Genomic DNA, 18,147 nt, shown 5'->3' with positions numbered 1-18,147 from the left:
GTTGTTCCCATGTGCAGAATTGAATCAGTGCCCCCTACCCCATATGCCGGGAGAGGGCTGCCTAGGACTAAGCCATGGATCGATTGCTGTGTGGGGAGCGTGAAGCCAGTACAGCCTCATTACTATGATCCAATATGCCAGAAAGAGCCACCGTAGAAGTGGCTGTGCCGACAAGGCACCAAGGCCTGTGTGCACCTTGGCGGTGACCCCGTATGCCAGGAGGCGCCCCTGTGGTTTATGTGGCTGTACAGGAGAGGTTGATGCCTTGCTAGTCTGTACAGCAGCAACCCCATATGTCAAGAGGCGCTGCTGGTACCAAGTATTGCCTAGTTTGGGCCTTTGCCCAGGAAAACTGAAGCTGCAACCTGTGGGTCGGAATTGAGCACCGAGACCTGCCACTGACCTGCCCCATGGACTCCGGAGGATGTTTAGAGGACTTCCGGGGCTCCATTACTGGGCCCCGGTCAGGTGTGCAAAGATCAATTCTTTCCCCTCTGTGGGGAAAAGCTGAACTTCCAGGCCAACGGAAGCCTGGAGCACCTCCAATTGTTGTTGAAGCCGGCCATGCCACTCAGAAGAGAGCCAGCCGGCCGGGTGCTACCATGTGTCCAGTGTGCAGCCTGACTCGACCTAGCAGGACTGGAGCATTGCAAGTTCCCGCAGTCAGGGCACCTGCTGAAATGTTGACCGCTTCCGTGCTGCTGGGCATGTAAAAGGTAAGTCTTGATATGGGCCCCGGTGAACTCGCTGCTTACGATGCTGATGAATCATAGGCAATTTTGATTATTTCCTAAGAGTCAGAGTGGACACTTGGGTAACATTCCCTGGATGCTGTTACCAGTGAATTGGGCATTACCCAGACGAGGAAGAGGGTGAGACTGGATTTGCCAGATAAACACTAGAGCCCTGCCCTCAAGGGCATTGTGTTATTGTTTATGAATGTCATGATACTTCTTTGAAAGTGTACAGTTAGAAATAAAGTCCTTTTTTATTATAAAAGGAGGTATTTGCCTGGACATTGATTTATTGACATTACTGAGTGCGCTTTGAGTTATGAGTCAATGTTCACTAACCTGTATTTACACTCACCCTTCTATCCCCCTCCACCAAGGGAGCCTTTGACTGCTCATCCATAGCTACCACTGAGAGCCAAGTGCAGAAGAGGTACTTGGCCCAGTTGCTCAGGATCGATAGTAGGTCGGGCCCCGGACATCCAGGAGTAAAAGGCTGCAACCACTGTAGTTGGGCCCAGTAACCTCTGTGTGCCTCGTGGCCCTCTGAAAGGGGTTCTGACAGTCCCATATTTCGGACCCTTTTGTGTGCCTGCTCTAGCACCGCATACTCTCCATTATCTGTTACCTTTCCTTGACTCTAGAGTCATTCCTCTGTGTATAATATGTTAGGTTGCGTCTACTGGGTGCTTGAGCCCCCCAGATGTCTTTGCTTTACATGGGGTCTTATTTCAACCACTCATTAGCCCAGTGTACAGACATGGCAGCCACTGCTAGCCACAGGTGGCTGTGGAATTGTCAGTTTGCAGCTGGCTTGCACATGACGGTGCACCTCTTCTATCGTTCCCCCATACAGCGCCCCACAGATGGAGGTCTGGCAGTCACTCCCGTAGCTCAGAAAAAAGGATGTCGGAAGGCAGAGGCACAATAAAAGGCTCCATTTGTTGTAGTGGCCTCTCTACCAATGCAGTCTTAAGAAGTATGAACCCAATAAGCTCTTCTCGGTAGCCACAAACTATATGTTGAATAGAAGGGGAATGAATACATTATTTGAATTAGCACATATTATCCAATTCTTGTGGTCTCCTTGGAGTCCAAGCCCGGCGCTTTTGCGTTTCCTTTATCATCTATGCTGTGTGTTGATGTACCTATTACTATGTTGTCGTAGTTACTGAGTGCAGGCGACCTGGGCTAACCTGTGAGATCAGGTGTGTGACTATCTGACTGCTGTTCCCTCTATACCCTGTGTGTGCTGCAGACCTCCACTCTCTCGCTCAGCTCCTGGAGGGTAGCTGGATCCTCAAGAAGGATGGAGAAATAAATGTACCAGGTGAAGCTCACAAGGCACAACTCGCCAAAAGCCTGGAGCTGTTGCAGAATGCTACAGAAGGTACAGATTTGAGGACAGTCTAAGCATGCATCCTGGGCAGGCTATAAATAAAAGTATAGTTCATGTTCTGTTTTGAGCCCTAGATAACCTTTGAAATCTAGTGAAAGCAGGTGTTGATAGAAGAATATAAAGTCCCACACAGCATCTATGGCAGTGGTGTCCAAACTTCAAGTCACAATGTTTATTTTTTGCCCATCTACCTCATATTACTTTTTTTTTTTTTTAAGTCTTGGCATATTTTTTGATTTGTAAATATATGAGCAACACAACGGGTACAAATCACAACGCTCCTCATTTGTTTTGGAGTTCAGGTAAATGAAGTGTTTATAAAAAAGATTTAAACAAAAATATGCACAGTTCCAATGACCTGGCGCTCTACCTTTAAAGGGTGGGTAGTCAGTGGAGGGGCCTGTGTCCCACTGACTCGTGTGCAGTAATGCTGCATTGGTTGTGTGTTACAATATTGTGGTCGAAATATAGAAGTGCATTTGCATCTCCACTATAATATCAGCTTCCAGAATAGGATCAGGGTAGGCGCGGATTTAATATCACCTCCACGATAACAGTATTTTGGAGTCCATGTTATGGTCACGCTATATCTGCCGGTCGATATTTCTGCTGGGACATTATCTGCTCATTGGATTATTTCATTGTGGACACCTGGGTCATTTCGAGCCTTGGCCCTGCCCTCGGTCTGGGACAGTACGAGACCCCACCAGCAGAGAAGGAACTTTTTACCGAGTAATTTAATCAATATGCTTGTGACCAAGTGGCTTAGAGTAGGGCTTAAACTCCATTATTGATTGTTCAGTATTATAAGTCAATTACAGTATAAGTGGTTTGAGGTTTTTTTAAGGAAGCGTTAGATCAATGTAATTAATTTGTGGTTTAGTAGTTGCCTTCTGACGGATTTCGTGACCTATATTTTGGAATTTGCTTCTCTGGAGTGGTTTGGGCAGTGAAGGTTTGGTCGGGGTGTTTGGTTGGTACTGTGAGGGCATCCACTCTGATCTGAATCTAGAAGACTTTTGAGTTGTGTAAAATAGAAGTTTAACAGCAATAGACATAGCCTGACTCTCTCAATGTTGCTGATAAGAACCTCCGACCCAAAACAGTGCAATCACACAATGAGCTGAGCACAGTCAATTCTACCTGACCTGCATTGTGTGCCTACTCTCTTTGTGATGTTATTCTTGTTATGTAGCTCCTGGTGGTTTCTTACAATACGTTGTTTCAGTTATGCACTCGTATAGTGAACTATTTATGTGTGTTATACTGTTGCTAATTGAAGGACATGAAGTCACACGCCAAAAATGAAAATAATGTTACATGTGTTTTCATCTTTACTTTCCACAGTCTTCCACAGTTTGCTTGAAACTATTAGCTATCACTGTGGAGGGCCTTCGATGCAGGAGGAAGTGGCCACAGGAAGTGAAGAGCAGGAAGTGAAAGAAGAGGATGACGAAATATCTGAGATGGGGTTAGTGCATGTTTCTTTGTGGTTGGTGTTGTGTGTGCTACACCTTCTCCACTCTTCAGTTGCTTGGCCCTTATTTTACTGTCCTGGCCTGCTGGGTAATTTGACATTCACACTCACTTCCCAATAGTTCTTTCTTCATCAACCAAAGAGATATCTGCAGGCCATGACATATCTTCTGTGGGCAATTTAATACATTCATCAGACTGTAGAAGGCCTTAATCAACAAATTGATACTTTGATCAGACAATCCAATATCTTCATCATGCAATGTGATACATTTCTCAGGCAATGTGATTTTTTCACTAAGCATCAGAATACTTAAATCACAGAGAGCCATACTCTGTAATTCGTTTTAAAAATGTTATTCCATTTAGTTACGCTTCATATATGAAACCATATAAATAAATTACATTCATGTTAAATTAATTCACATTCATCAACTATAAAATTTCGAAGAAAAATGAATTATACTATTGCATATTTATATGATGTACTAAAAATTACACGTCTAAATCGAGACCTGCCCAGGATTTGCGCACTACTCTTTTGACCTATGCTCCGTCAGAGTCTAGTAGTGACTTCCAAGCATTTGTGACCCAAAATATAACTTTCATTAACAAAGGTGGTACAGCGAACACATCATGATTACCTTTAAAATATGGATATTGCAAACAATTGATATTGGAATAATGTATATATTTGAGCATCAGTCACATCCTGGTTTCAAAATCTAAATAAGCAACAATTTCTACATATGCCCCTCTATGCCCAGTAACATGTTTGTGTGTGGTATTTTTATAGCAAGAACCGAGCCAAAAGGCAGCCTAGTGCAGTACAGAATTAAAGATAAACATAAAGTCAGCTGGTGCTAGGAGAGGTAGCTGGTTTGCGGACTGTTAATGTATTGTTATGTAGTGTTCTTTAAAGTGGTGCGTCTTCAACTCTTTCCTAAAGTGGAGCACCGTTGGGGCGGTCCTGATGGATACAAGGATGTTATTGCAGACCCTGGGTGCATAAATGGAAAATATTGACAGCCTTGCTTTTCTTTTTTATGCTTCTTAGTATGCAGTTTGATGGTGTCCTGGCTGTGGGTGTGCCGAGAATCACCAGAGATGGTGAGTTTGCCTGCGAGATAATTGAGAGTGCTGGACGTGTTATGTAATGTTAAGCGCACTATCACCCGCGAGGGTATCCTGGCACTGAGCAGGTGTGTGTGTGTGTGTGCGCCTAGCCCTGCCTGCAGTCGGTTGGTTAATTGAAAAAACAGAAATCCATCTTCTTGAGGAATTCAAGAAGAGAAGACGAGACTCTTATGTGGATTGGAAGATCGATCAATGTTTTAGGAGTGATGTAAAAGAAAGCTCGGGCTTCTAATCTGGTTCTATGTATGCGAGGGGTGTGTTCAAGTAGGGGTACTGTGGAGCAGAGATGTGTGGGTGGTTGGTGGAAGGAGATAGGACTGCTCCGGTAGGTGGAACCTGAGTTGTGTGGTGCCTTGAATGCATATGTGAGGAGTTTGAATTGAGCGTGTTTCTTTGTATATCTGGAGCCGGTGTAGTCCCCGGAGGTGTGGTGGGATGTGAGTTCTGTGTGGGAGATTGAGGAGGAGTCTGGCTGCCAAGGTTCTAAATAGTTTGTAGTGTTCTTGGTGATCCCGGCATAGAGGCTGTTTACATAGTCCAACTTTCTGGTGACTAGGGCATGAGTGATGGCTTTGTAAATGATGCAGCTGGTTTTGAAGATGGGCTGGGCCTGCATGAGCACAAAAGGCTCTTTTCAGTTGACATAAAATATTGCTTTAGCAAAATTGCTGCATATGCTGCTCTTCTTGCCAATTTATTCAGTCTGCTTTTCAACTCCTTCTGAAATATTCTGTTGTGAGCTGCCTGAGGGGCTATTTCGGAGAGTAGAACTTGCACCTACACCGGTAACCTTTAGAAAACATTGAATATTAATTCCTGAACAGTATTTGGTTTGACGGCTGTAAGACTTGAGGTCTAGTATAACACTGAATATAAAGAGAGACACAGGTTGATTTCAAAACTAACTCTTTACAAAGAAGCAGCACTGACTTTCGTAAATAAAACACTTTCTAAACAGGGTCTAAAGAGCATCAGCGTAGTAAACTGGGTATAGGAACCATGCGAGAGCCCGATATATTGTCATGTGGATCTTTCCATTTCATACTTTCTAAATATACCTTAATGTCCCAACCCCATTCTGAAAATCTGACACAATCTATTCAGAAACTAGTGCCTGACCTCGTCAGGCATTCTCATGCTCCCTCCTTGGTGCTAACTGTCCTGGCCATGCCTGGTCATCTGTTGCTCTATCCTCAGTCCTGAAGCTTTTAAAAATTTACAGAACCGTGGCATCATGAGGAAAATGTGAGTCCAATTAAAAAGCCCCACAAACTTTCCTTATCTATCATTCCAACAAGCCATGAACTCAGCAACGTTTTTCAAGCTCCAAACCCAGTAGATTGCGCAAGCGAAGATCCCACCAATGATATCTAATTTAAGGTGACAACTAAAGTCTGAAGGTTTTGATTACAGTAAATCTTCAGCTTAGATCCTTCGAACTAAGATCGCCACCCAAAGACCTTTTAAACCTGAGCTTCTGATGGCGTTCTCTCCTGGGGAGAACATTTTAAAGACTTACTGAACTTACATTTTCTTTATTGCAGGTCAATGGCATCAGAAAGGACCAGCACCTCAGGGAGGAGCAGCAAGCTATCTATACTGGTGAGAGTCCAAGAAGAGGAAGAGATAAGCAAATCTGGAGACAGGACGATTGTTCTGTGCAGGAAGGATGGTGAATATAAAAAAAGGGAGAGATGAGCAGAGTTATATTAAAAAATATACCAATTTAAATACTGTTAGATGCACAAATTTAGAAGCAGAAAAAGTAATACTTTATTTTAAACTCTCCACTATACAAACAGATAATTGCTTTGGTGAGTGGGGAATCTCTTTCCCATTGCACTCCACCTTTTTCTTGTTGAATATCCTGCCTATTTAATGGGGGCAAATACCCGGAAGTCCTTTTTTTCGCATTAACCCTCTTCTTTGATGGGAATCTGTCACCTCGCCCTGTGGAACCTGCTTTTTCATGCTTCATGCACCATCGTACAAGCAAATAGCCATAAAAATAGTGATAAGGCCGGATTCTTGCCTACCTGGTTATCTCCAAGAATCCTCACAGGTCGCCAGGATCTTTTTATCTGCCAAATAGTTTAGAGGGGATGAAAACAATTATCAAAATATATTTATCGAAATTAGACTGCATTTGGAAAGGACCACTGAATCTAAAATGTGTAAGATTTTATTACAATCAAAAACAGCTGAACATACAAACACCTCAATACAAGGTGTAAAAAGGTAAATGGGCACTAAGACAAAGGCAAACCTACGCAGGATTCTCATTCGACTCAAAACAAAAAGAATTACCGATTCCAAAATCATCAAGAAAACGATAGTTAAGCTAATGTCTATTTTAGGAATCATTAGTCAAAGGAAAAACATTTCTATCCCTACACTGTCTGTAAGGTGACATCCCTACTTAGCATTCCCATCCCAGGCAAGAGAATCAAGAAAAAGGTGTCAGAAGTGAAGACTTCCTAAGAAGTACATTCACTTGGTCAGAGCTCGATCTAAGATGCTCCTTCTAGCTTCCCGCCTAAACCTCATCTGCTCAACCCGCGGGGCACAGTCCCTAATACAAAACCCCAAAATCGTAAAATACGCCCTTTGGCACACCTCTTCGGCCAGGTCTTCTTTCGGTAGTTTTCCATCAGAGTTTGTATGGCGTCCAACGTCCGTTAGCTTGACCTTGGGCCCCAGGCACCTTCCTCGCTGAAAGTATCTTCTCCACATTCCAATGCACTCCCCTGTTGGCTTCTCACAGCATCCTAACTCCTAAAACAAAGACCTATTCTCACTAACGAGCTAAATGTCCTTGCACCTGCAACAGAAACATGGGAACGAGAAAACTATTTCACGTTTTTAAGATTTCACATTTCCCTGCAACCCAAAGCCTTTACCAAGGGAATCATTTTCGGCCTACACATTAGCTAACATAAGAAAATGAACAGGCCCTTATCCTCTAACGTATATGTGATCAGGCCTCTACAAAATTAAACACACTATTAAATCACACTCTAAGCATTAGTTCATTATTCTCATATGCGTGAATAAGCAACCTACACGTGTAACTTTAACATGGCATGGGTTTAACCTAATACATTGCATTACACAAAACTAATCATTATGCGTTTTACTGAATACATTTATGATAACTTGCAACATTGATCTTCACAAAGCATTATTAAATTTCTATCACTTCTATGTTAATCGGTTACAGCAATACATTTCTATGGCACTTCTAAACCTACATCGATTAATATGCGGGTGCTGACTAACGGTGAATATAATGCACCCCTGCGAATTTCAGAATCTCATGACGCTCTATCAGTTCCCCCCTTTGATGACAAATGTCATCACACCATCACACAATTTCCTCCCTTGGAGAAAGAACCGACCTAAACAGTGCTTGTTGCCATTCTCCCCTGTCGGAACCTCTCCATTCTCTGAAGATTCTGATATTGACTGTCCTGCAGTCTAGCCATTTGCCTCTCACTCGCTCTGAGAGCTCTTTCAATCCTGTTCCCTCTGTATCACTTATAGGCTCTAATGAGACCCCACAAGCAGATCACACAAACCACAACAATGATGAGAGGCTTCAACACAAATCCAAGGAATCCCTTTCCCAAATTCGCAAACCAATTTCCCACACGACCAAGTCCTTTACCAATCTTTTCCCACACACCCTATTCAGTCAAATCCTCAATCTCCTGATGATCGTGGTAATGATGTCTATATATTTCTCCAGATCTTTACTGTTATCTGGAATATACGTACAACATTCCTGAACTTTCAACAATTTACAGACTCAGCCCTCCTTTGCCAATAATACGTCTAAAGCAAGACGATTTTGCAAAACCATTGTACTTATCGACAATATCTCTCCATCCACCAACAACAATGATCTCGTGGTATTCATCGACCGCTCATCAACCACAGTCGCCAACCTTCTTATCTTCACATCATTCAAAATCACACCCAAACTCGGTATCATCGCTCCAAAGATATCACCAATCACTGCTCCTGCACTTGCAGCTCTCCGTACTTTAGAATGATGTCCAATCACCAAAAGATTCAAATCTTCTGCATGATAGCTTTTCGGAAAGATAATAGCCAAGTAATACGTACCATACCAATTCGCAGGCAACCTCACATAGGCATTCCTTCCGCACACATTATACACAGTTGGAATCACTTGCACCGGACCTTGCAAAAAGTTCTTAGCAGAGTCCTCCATAGTAAAGATATGGTCACACGTACTCTGTCCTACCGAAACCTTTTCAAAATAGGTATGAGGTCGTCTCACACACAACCTTCCCTTCTGCGTCTGATCTAACGCTATGGGTCCATAACTTCCCTTAGATCTATGCAATCTCTCCTCATCAGTCCAATCTACTGGACTCTCCCCTGTGTTTAGTGTCTGGGTTAGTTTTCTATATCTATCCTCTACTTGACCTATAAACTTCTTCTCTGTCTCCGACAATGAACATGTCAAATTATGTCGATGAGCATAAGCCGTATCCAATTCCAAAGTCGGTATGAAATACTTCCGAAGTCTATCCTCCGACTTATAATAGTCATACTTATTTAAATGCTTATAGGCTGGAACTTCAGGAAGTACTGCATCGTAATTGGAAAAGAAATACTCAAACTGTCTCCTCTCATAAAAGATGCTAAGCAATAAGCTGCAAGAAATCCCATAGGTTAGTGGAAGATGATGGTATCTAATACCCTCATCTACGGAAGAAGGTAGCTGCATGCACACATAACAATCCTTCGCATCCATTGCATCAACATACTCATACAACAGCTTTGCATAAGCAGTAAGCTTAAAGTCACTTCTAGACAGATCTATGTGAAATCTACGACTCTCTTCAAGTATCAAAGCTCTTTGAGCTCCTATAGTAACCCCTTTTTGGCTAGAGGTGGTAGGTGTAGGTGTCCCCTGTACCTCCCCCTCCTGCTCATGTGAAACGATATATGAGGCTACAACTATCGCAACTATAGCAACTATCACTACCCCTAAAAGTGTACCTATCACTAATTTAGCCCTATGGTGAATATTTCCAGCATCTGCCATTTTGTAACGTTCTCAAAATTTAGTTCAACAGCAACATATAAGAGTCTATTTCTCCTCCGGGTATTGCTTGTCAAACCAGTTCAAACAAAGCCTTGAATCTGGAAATCCCCTAGCAATTTTCAGTTCCTTATTTACACAGTCTACACAAGACTTCCCTAGCCCTCCATCATCTTGACGGAAATCCCCTAATTTTATTCTTCTATTCCCTAACAGGGCGTAGGTTATCTTCTTCTTTAGACTTTTATGTACAAGTCCAGAACAATGTTCGCTCCCAAAAGCTCTAAGACCCCTTGCAAAATTTCAAGACAAAGTATCACCAACAAAAGTCGGAAAAACCAGCGTCTCCAGAATCAACTCACAAACTTTACTCAGAAGCGGTGGATTCAGAATATTGAGGGTCAGTATTCCTTCGATTTCCAATCCTGGAACTCTCAGCAACACTTCTATTTTCAAGTTCGGAGAATTGCTGACCAGTGTCAAGGATCTCAGCCTCCCCGTGCTCGGTAAGCCTGGCATCAGTCACAGTGTATGTCCACTCTGGTGAGGCGTACCTTTGACACGGCACTCTTGCTCTCCTTGACCTTCTCAGATTGACTCAAGCTTGCTCTTCGTCACTCTGCTCGGATTCAGACGTTTCAGAAACTGGGGCACGGTCTCTTCCAGGTGCCAATCTCAAGTTTACCCGTCTCTGATTTACAGGCCAAACTCTTTCTGCTTCCGTGGCACTTCTGCTCTCCCTTCGAACACCCTGTGCACTACTTCCTTCTTCTGCAGAATTTGACTCTACTCCACCGACAGCAACATTTTCTCCGTCTGAGGCAAATTCGGGGCTTCGATTTGCACATCCCCTTTCAGCTCGATCTAGTGCTCAACCAACTGCATCAGCAACCCTCACAGCTTGGCTTGCCCTCTCAGATGGCTCTGCCACCTTAGCTGGATTTTCATTCATGAGAGGGGCTGTATCTTCCAAGGGTGCTGGAACTCTGCGGGTATGGGAGGCATGCACCCAGTTTGGCAGTCCCCCACACTTCACTGCCGTGTTCGTGACCAGTATTACTTGGTACGGACCACGCCAACGAACATCCAGGCAACTCTTCCTCACGTGTTTACGCACAAGTACCCAATCCCTTGGGCACAAGTCGTGGCACAGGTCACTTGTGGCTGGAACAGCTGCTGCTTGCGCCTGCTGAGACACAGAACGGACTACGTCAGCCAGGCCCTTACAGTAGTCGAGAATCAAGTCATCAGTGATGTTAATCAAAGCAGTGGCAGTTATCTCGCTGGCAATCGCATCGCTCTTCCCATGAGTATCTCATGCGGTGACAACCCAGTTCTCCTATCGGGAACACTACAGAGGCTCATGAGAACTAAGGGTAGTGCGTCGGGACATTTCAGGGATGTCGAAGAACACACTTTTGCCATTCGTGCTTTCAAAGTCCCATTAATCTGTTCCACAATCCCAGAAGCCTCTGGTCGATAACTGCAATGCCACCTCTGATCCACATTTAAGGCAGCACAGAGCAATTTCATGATCTCACTACGGAAGTGTGTCCCTCTATCCGACCCCAAAGAGGTCGAGAAACCGAACCTCGGGATAAGCTCTCTCAGTAACAGTTTAGGTACAGTGAGTGTGTCACATCTACGTGTTGGGTAAGCCTCCACCCATCTTGAAAAGACACATACCACAACTAAGATGTACCTCAACCCATTGCACTTTGGCATCTCAATAAAATTCAACTGCATCCTATTGAAAGGCCCTCCTGACCTTCCAATGTGGCTCAAAGTCACAGCAGTTCTCTTCCATGCATTAATCTGCTGACATGTAACACACCTCTGACATACAGCTTCAGCTACTGCACGAAACTTCGGATTGTACCATGTCTGTCGAAACACTCGCATCATCGCATCTTTACCAAGATGTACTGCACCATGTATCAACCTTGCCATTGGGCTCAACAGACATTTTGGCAGCGCAGCTCGTCCATCATTAGAAATCTCCCTTCTCACATCCAGCTCGTATCCAACTATCCTGTTCCTGATCAGAGACTTCATCCTACAATCGCTTCCGTTCCGCCCATGTATCGGCCATGGCTAACATCATGCTGAGATCGGTTCTTTCTTGGCTTTCTCTTGTATGCCCTTCAGTAAATATGCATCCTTGTTCTGCACAAAACCGGGCAACTTCATCCGCGTAGCTGTTTCCCAGCGACACAAAATCATTCCCCTTGCTGTGTGCAGAACATTTGACAACTGCGATTTCCTCTGGACATTGTAATGCTTCCAACAACTGTCTCGCATATTCCCCATTTCTGATGGGTGAACCAGAAGATGTAATGAACCCTCTCTGTGACCATATCTGTCCAAAGTCGTGAACGACACCAAACCCGTACTGACTATCGGTATAAATCGTTATCCGAATCTGGTCAGCAGCCAAACAGACACAGGTCAAGGCAATGATTTCAGCCACCTGTGCGGAGTGTACTCCTTCTAAACAAGCAGCTTCAACCACTCCTGTGATGGTACATACAGCAAACGCTGCTCTCAATCGACCAGCACTGTCACTTAAACATGAACCGTCCACAAAAAAGATTTCATCAGGGTCAAGGAGCGGCTCATCAACAATGTCTGGTCTCGGTTTGGTGCACAATTCAGTCATATCGAGACAGTCATGATCCTCACAATCTTCATCATCTACATTTGGAATAGGCAGCAAAGTGGCAGGATTTAAAACCGTACACCTCTTCAAAGTCACATTGTGGAAATTTAGCTTGCAAACTGAACATTATCTGCGCCATCTTGCCTCTCCCCAGCGCCACGCACAGCGAATGCACGGCCGCCATTTTAGGCACCCCACTCTCTCCCCGCTCATTCTCGATCGCCAGCGCTTTCCCCTGGCGCTGCGAGCATCCCCCGCGCGCCGGCCGCCCACGCTCTCTCATACACGGGCCATAAACCCTCTCATTCAGCGCGACCCTGCCATGGAACCACATCCCACACCTGACCGACATCCCATACATGGTCATGCCCCTCTTTGATAAACCCCCTTCCTCTGCGCCCCATTGTCCGAACCGATCCCAGGCCATCACCTAGCCCTGCGGATGCAGTTTATTGCTCCTACTGTAAGGGAAACACCCCACATCAAAGGGATTACGGTGGATCAAAGCCCCTACCCCCTGAGACCCGGCCGGTTGCACACACCCCCGGGAATTGGCGGAATATCCAGCTGCGTGATAGCCATCTCCTACTGTGGGTGGGGTGGGGACTTCTACTGTAGATATGTGTGGGAACGAGCTTGAAGTGGGGGTTCCAGGGAATGTCTTTCCGAACATCAAAGCCTCAACAAGAATGTACCATATGTAATAAAGCAATAAACCTGTGTATAAGAGACCAGGTCTCAGAGATGCAGTTAGAGCACCTTGTGACGATACCTTGCTGTCTGATCTGATGTGTTCTGCTCCGACGGAATAAAACTTTGTTTCCTGCCTTCCAGTCTCCGGCGCCTGCCTCTTTCATTGGTAAATTATCGAGTGGTATGAGAGGCGATTACCGCCGGGCAAATACTTGAAAGGTTATCGATTGAAACTGCCTCTACCATTTAACACATTCTCTGCAGCAAGAATGACTTGCTCATAACGCGTCAACCTGTTGTTTGTGAGGTGCTGTGTTTTAGTCCTTGTCATCAACAATTCAACAGAATGCGGTACATAAACTGTAAGCGGATGTCCCATTACAATGCTCTCACATATTTCAATACTGACACCTGTTGCAGCAACGGACTTGAGACATCCGGGCAACGCAGAAGCTACTGGATATAAAGTAGCTGAGAAGTAGGCAACTGGTCTACGGACACCTCCATGACTTTGAGTCAAGACTGCCAATGTGCAACCTTCCCTTTTGCAGAAGAATATTGCGAATGTTGTTGTAATCAGGCATTCCCAAGGCCGGAGCGCAACACAAGGCTTCTCTCAGCCTCAAAAATGACCTCAAACAGTGATCGTCCCATGGTACCGGATCACTCACATCCTTACGCGTCAGTCGCTTCAAAGGAGAAGTTCGGGATCCATTGGCGACAGTAACCAACCATTCCCAAGAACATTCTGACTTCTCTTTGAGTGGTAGGCACAGGCATATTCATAATAGCCTCAATGCGATCTGGTGACACCTTTCTCCTGACCTTCTCAATTCTGTGACCCAAATACTGCACCTCGCTCAAACAGTACTGCAGTTTACTCGGTGATACGTTGTGTCCATTCTCTGCCAGATAATTCAGCAAGGCAATGGTATCGACCCTGCAAGCGTCTTCAGTACTGACGCGACGAGCAAATCGTCAATGTATTGCACCAGAACAGAGTTCTGTGGCAACACAAGACCTTCAAGATTCTTCTTCAAGATCTGATTGAAGATAGACGGGCTCTCCGTATACCCCTGTGGGATACGACACCACGTTATCACACGATTATCCAGCCGGTAAGCAAAAATAAATTGGCTTTCCTCATGTAGAGGAATTGAGAAGAATGCTTGACACAAGTCAATCACCGTGAACCACTCGGCTTCACAAGGGATCTGAAACAGAATCACAGGCAGATTCGGTACCACTGGACAACATGGAACGACTATCTCATTAATTTTTCGCAGATCTTGTACAATCCTGAATTTCCCACTTGGTTTCTGTAGTCCCATGATAGGTGAATTACATGGGCTACCCATAATCTCCTTCAGAATTCCCTGCTTGATCATAGACTCGATTACAGGCTTGATCCCTGCAATCGTTTCAGGTGACAAATTATACTGGGGCGTCCTAGGAAATTCTACATTCGGCTTGACCTGGGTCTATACCTTTGACCAATCCGATCTCCTCTCCACTGAGGTCCCACACGTCAATTGACACGGAATCCCTCAAATTGAGTGGAAGTTCCTCCACTCTCAGTGCTGGATACATCTCTATGCACACACGCTGATTCGCAACCTTAAAGGTCGCGTCATCATCCCTCGTCTGTACTTCCACTCCCTTCGGGGTACAATAAATGGTGCAGTTCAGCTTGCACAACAGATCTCTACCTAACAGGCAAACTGGACTTGAGTCGCACACCACAAACTGGTGCCGATCTCTGAAATTTCCTATTCTCACCGGAATTGGCTCCGTCAATGGGCTAGTCAGTTTCTTATTCGCTACACCAAAAACTTGGATTGATTGTCCCGAGAGGGGTTATATCAGGGACTACTGCAGATCGTACAGTAAACCGGGTAGCACCAGTGTCAACCAAAAAGGTGGTAGGGTGACCATCAATGTCTGCTTACACAATTGGTCCCCTCTGGTTTACCTCTAAGACTGCTCCAAGCGTGCAGTCCTCTTCCCCTCTCAGACACGGTGCTGCCAACGGATCTGGGTTGAATTCCTCACTCTCTTCAAGCATGGGCATCTGTAGGTAAGTTCGGACTCCCTGTTGCATATTCTGTATCCTAGGTGGTTGAGGAACCTGCACCTGCGGAACACTAGGCCCCCCTAGGGCCCCCTTTGACCATCTTAGGTCGAGTCACTGTAGGAACCTTTTCAGACACAGGAACCTGAACTATCTCTCCTTCCTGCTGTATCTGATTCAACGGGTTCAAAGGACACTCGCGTTTCCAGTGTCCAACCTGGTGACAAAGATAACATGCTGTGGTCTTTTTCAATGTCGCCACATCCATCCCTGTCTTAGGATCAATTGATTTTGGTCTTCCCTTACCTTGGGTATTCTGATTTCCTCCTTGGTTATTTCCCTGGTTTTTTCCTAACGTCCCTCCATTAGGCTGTCCCTGAGCTGTTTGCATCGGAACAAGCATCAATTTGTCTTTCAACTTCCTGTGCTTTGATTCTATCTCATCACTACAGTACCTAGCATACCGTAAGATCTCATCCACAGGCTTGTTCTGCCAACAAATCAAATGCTGCTGTATCACGAGACTAACCTCTGGCCTCAATACCAGCACGAACTTCGAAACAAACTGTCCCATGTCTTTTGTATCTAACACATCTAGTCCACTGTACTGCTTAAAGGCCTGCAAAAGTCTCTCATAAAACTTGTGCACTGTCTCCTTTGGCTCTTGCACTGTCCGATCTATCTTCACCCAAACAATGTCCTGAGGTGAGATTTTTGACTTCAACCACATAATCACCTGTTCAAACTTTTTCATCACTATGGGCGGCGGACCATTCGAAACTGGGTCCCTATCAGGCTCTGAGGTTGGCCACTCAACAGCAATTTTACATGCCGACCACAAGTTACTCAGAACCACAATGTCAAACAATGTGTTCAAATCAACCCACAACACTTTCGAGATTTTGACAAAGCGATCAACTTGCTTGTACCACTCCACATGCTTTTTCCTTAACCGGGGGAAATCATTTGTGAATGCAGCCAAGTCACCCCTACTCCAAGGCACATGCACGTATCCTCCATTCTGTACCTCTCGTAAAGGGAAATTCCCTGCCTCCGTCATCCCACCACCTGGAGGTGGCGTCTCTCCTATTGTTCTCCTAGAACTTTTCTTTTTGGACCATCTTTCTTCCCACTTATCAAGCATGATCCATGAATGCATTGCTATGATCAAGTCTTTGATATGGGTTCTCAATCCCATGACCCTTTTCTCTTCCAATTCCTGATCGCTATACTGCAATCTATGACTTCCTTGCAATGATTTTGTTTTAGACAAATCCACATCATACTTTTTGGCCAATTCTGACAACTTCTCATGTGCAGTTCGTGCTTTGCGAGTCACATCCTTCGCTACAAAGAGTAACTCATCTTGTCTGTACATGTATGTCCTCTCAAGAGGCAAGTTTCCACTTATTATCTCATCCACCTCTGATTTTAACCTTACAACATCTAAAATTCTCCCTTTTAGGGCTCCCTTCAGTACTTCCCGACAAGCTGCACCATCCCTTTCATCATAGTCACACTCCCGTTCCTGAGACCTGCTCTCTTCTGACATACTCCTAGGAACGGAACGATTCACTATTGTACCTCGTTCACTTTCTGCTGTTCTCACACTCTGATTCTGATTCCTTACTGGCGGTGCCCACATCCGCAAATCTGATCTTGACTCAGCCTAAGACTTCGGCCTCATTGGTCTCGACTCTCCCTGTCCCCTAGAGGAGTCTGCTGTAGCTGGCAATGGCGTACTCCATTCTATAGGCTTTGGAGTTTGCTCCATTCCACTCACTGATCCATTTCCCTCGACCACACTCCTCGCTCCTACAACTGACTGCACTGAACTCCCAACCTTCTCTTGATCTGGGTCGTAAACAGAAACAATGGGTCCAATGGTAACCGGTACCTTTAGTGCATCCGGTAACCTCACACCTCTCCCAACGTCTGCGCTAGCTACAGGCTGATTTCTAGTACTCTCAGCTCCTGCCAAGATCTTCCCTTCTACTCTCACTTCTGACTGAGTCGGTACTCCACTAGTCCCTTCTGCCTGAGCCGACCTTCCTTCATAGGGATCGGGATTGTATGGAGGTGGTCTCTCAGACAACAACCTCTCTAATAGGCTATCATCTGTATCGCTGTCATCATCATCCGCACTCTTTACCTTTGAGCCATCAGTCTTTACCAATAATGGATACAACCTGTCTCCTTCTATTGTTTGTACTCTCCATCTTTTCTCTTCTGCATCCCATCTCGCATCCTGAAATGCCTTAATCGACTTTTTCACCCTTTCCTGATTTCGATCTCTTTTTCCTATCATGCGCTGCTCTAATCCACGCATGCACCGCCTCAAACTGTGTTGGTCTCGGCAAAGGTCGCCATCACAGATTTCAACTGATACAACACTTCCAACCTGAATGAACCATATTGTGGGAAAGCTAATTCTCCTTCACTCTGGGTCATCTTCTGCCAATTTTCAAGCCAAATTATGGTATGCAACCCCACATTTCTTGCCATGTAATGTGCCGGAGTATCCTCCGGAGGGGCCTCTTCTCCTCCACGAGTAACTACATGTTTGTCACCTCTATATAATTCTCTGAAAACTTTAAAACATTTCATGATGAACAAATTTCGATCGTACACAATGTTTTCGTCTACTTCCTGATGTTAAACCCACCGATAGCAGCGCGACTCACACCAACCGACCTATCGCAGCGCGGCACCTACTGACGTCACTCTTCCTCCGCCTGCAGCAGTTTCCCTCCTTCACAACTCATGTCTCACCCTTGCATTCGTCCCATTCATACGCTGAAATACCCGTTTGTCCCAAACAAGTTACGTCTCTGACTGTCCATCCACAGTCTCTCGAAATTGTCGACCTCGGTTGGCAACTGTCTGTCCACGACCGACCAGACA

General features: G+C 45.0%; 1 protein-coding gene across 1 annotated transcript in view; it reads left to right on the top strand.

Moving 5' to 3' along the window:
* The window catches only part of LOC146860159 (uncharacterized), a 330,246-nt gene that overhangs the window by 210,301 nt on the left and 101,798 nt on the right, over positions 1-18,147 (top strand). Inside the window, exons 18-20 of the mRNA XM_085646318.1 lie at positions 1,990-2,121; positions 3,478-3,601; positions 6,288-6,345. Coding sequence (XP_085502444.1) covers positions 1,990-2,121; positions 3,478-3,601; positions 6,288-6,345 — 314 coding nt within the window. The remainder of the gene's footprint in view (positions 1-1,989; positions 2,122-3,477; positions 3,602-6,287; positions 6,346-18,147) is intronic.

Source organism: Triturus cristatus, chromosome 3_1 (assembly GCF_964204655.1).
Source record: "Triturus cristatus chromosome 3_1, aTriCri1.1, whole genome shotgun sequence".
NCBI lineage: Eukaryota > Metazoa > Chordata > Amphibia > Caudata > Salamandridae > Triturus > Triturus cristatus.
Note: the sequence above shows the minus strand (reverse complement) of the source record. Positions and strands in the feature narration are given on the sequence as shown.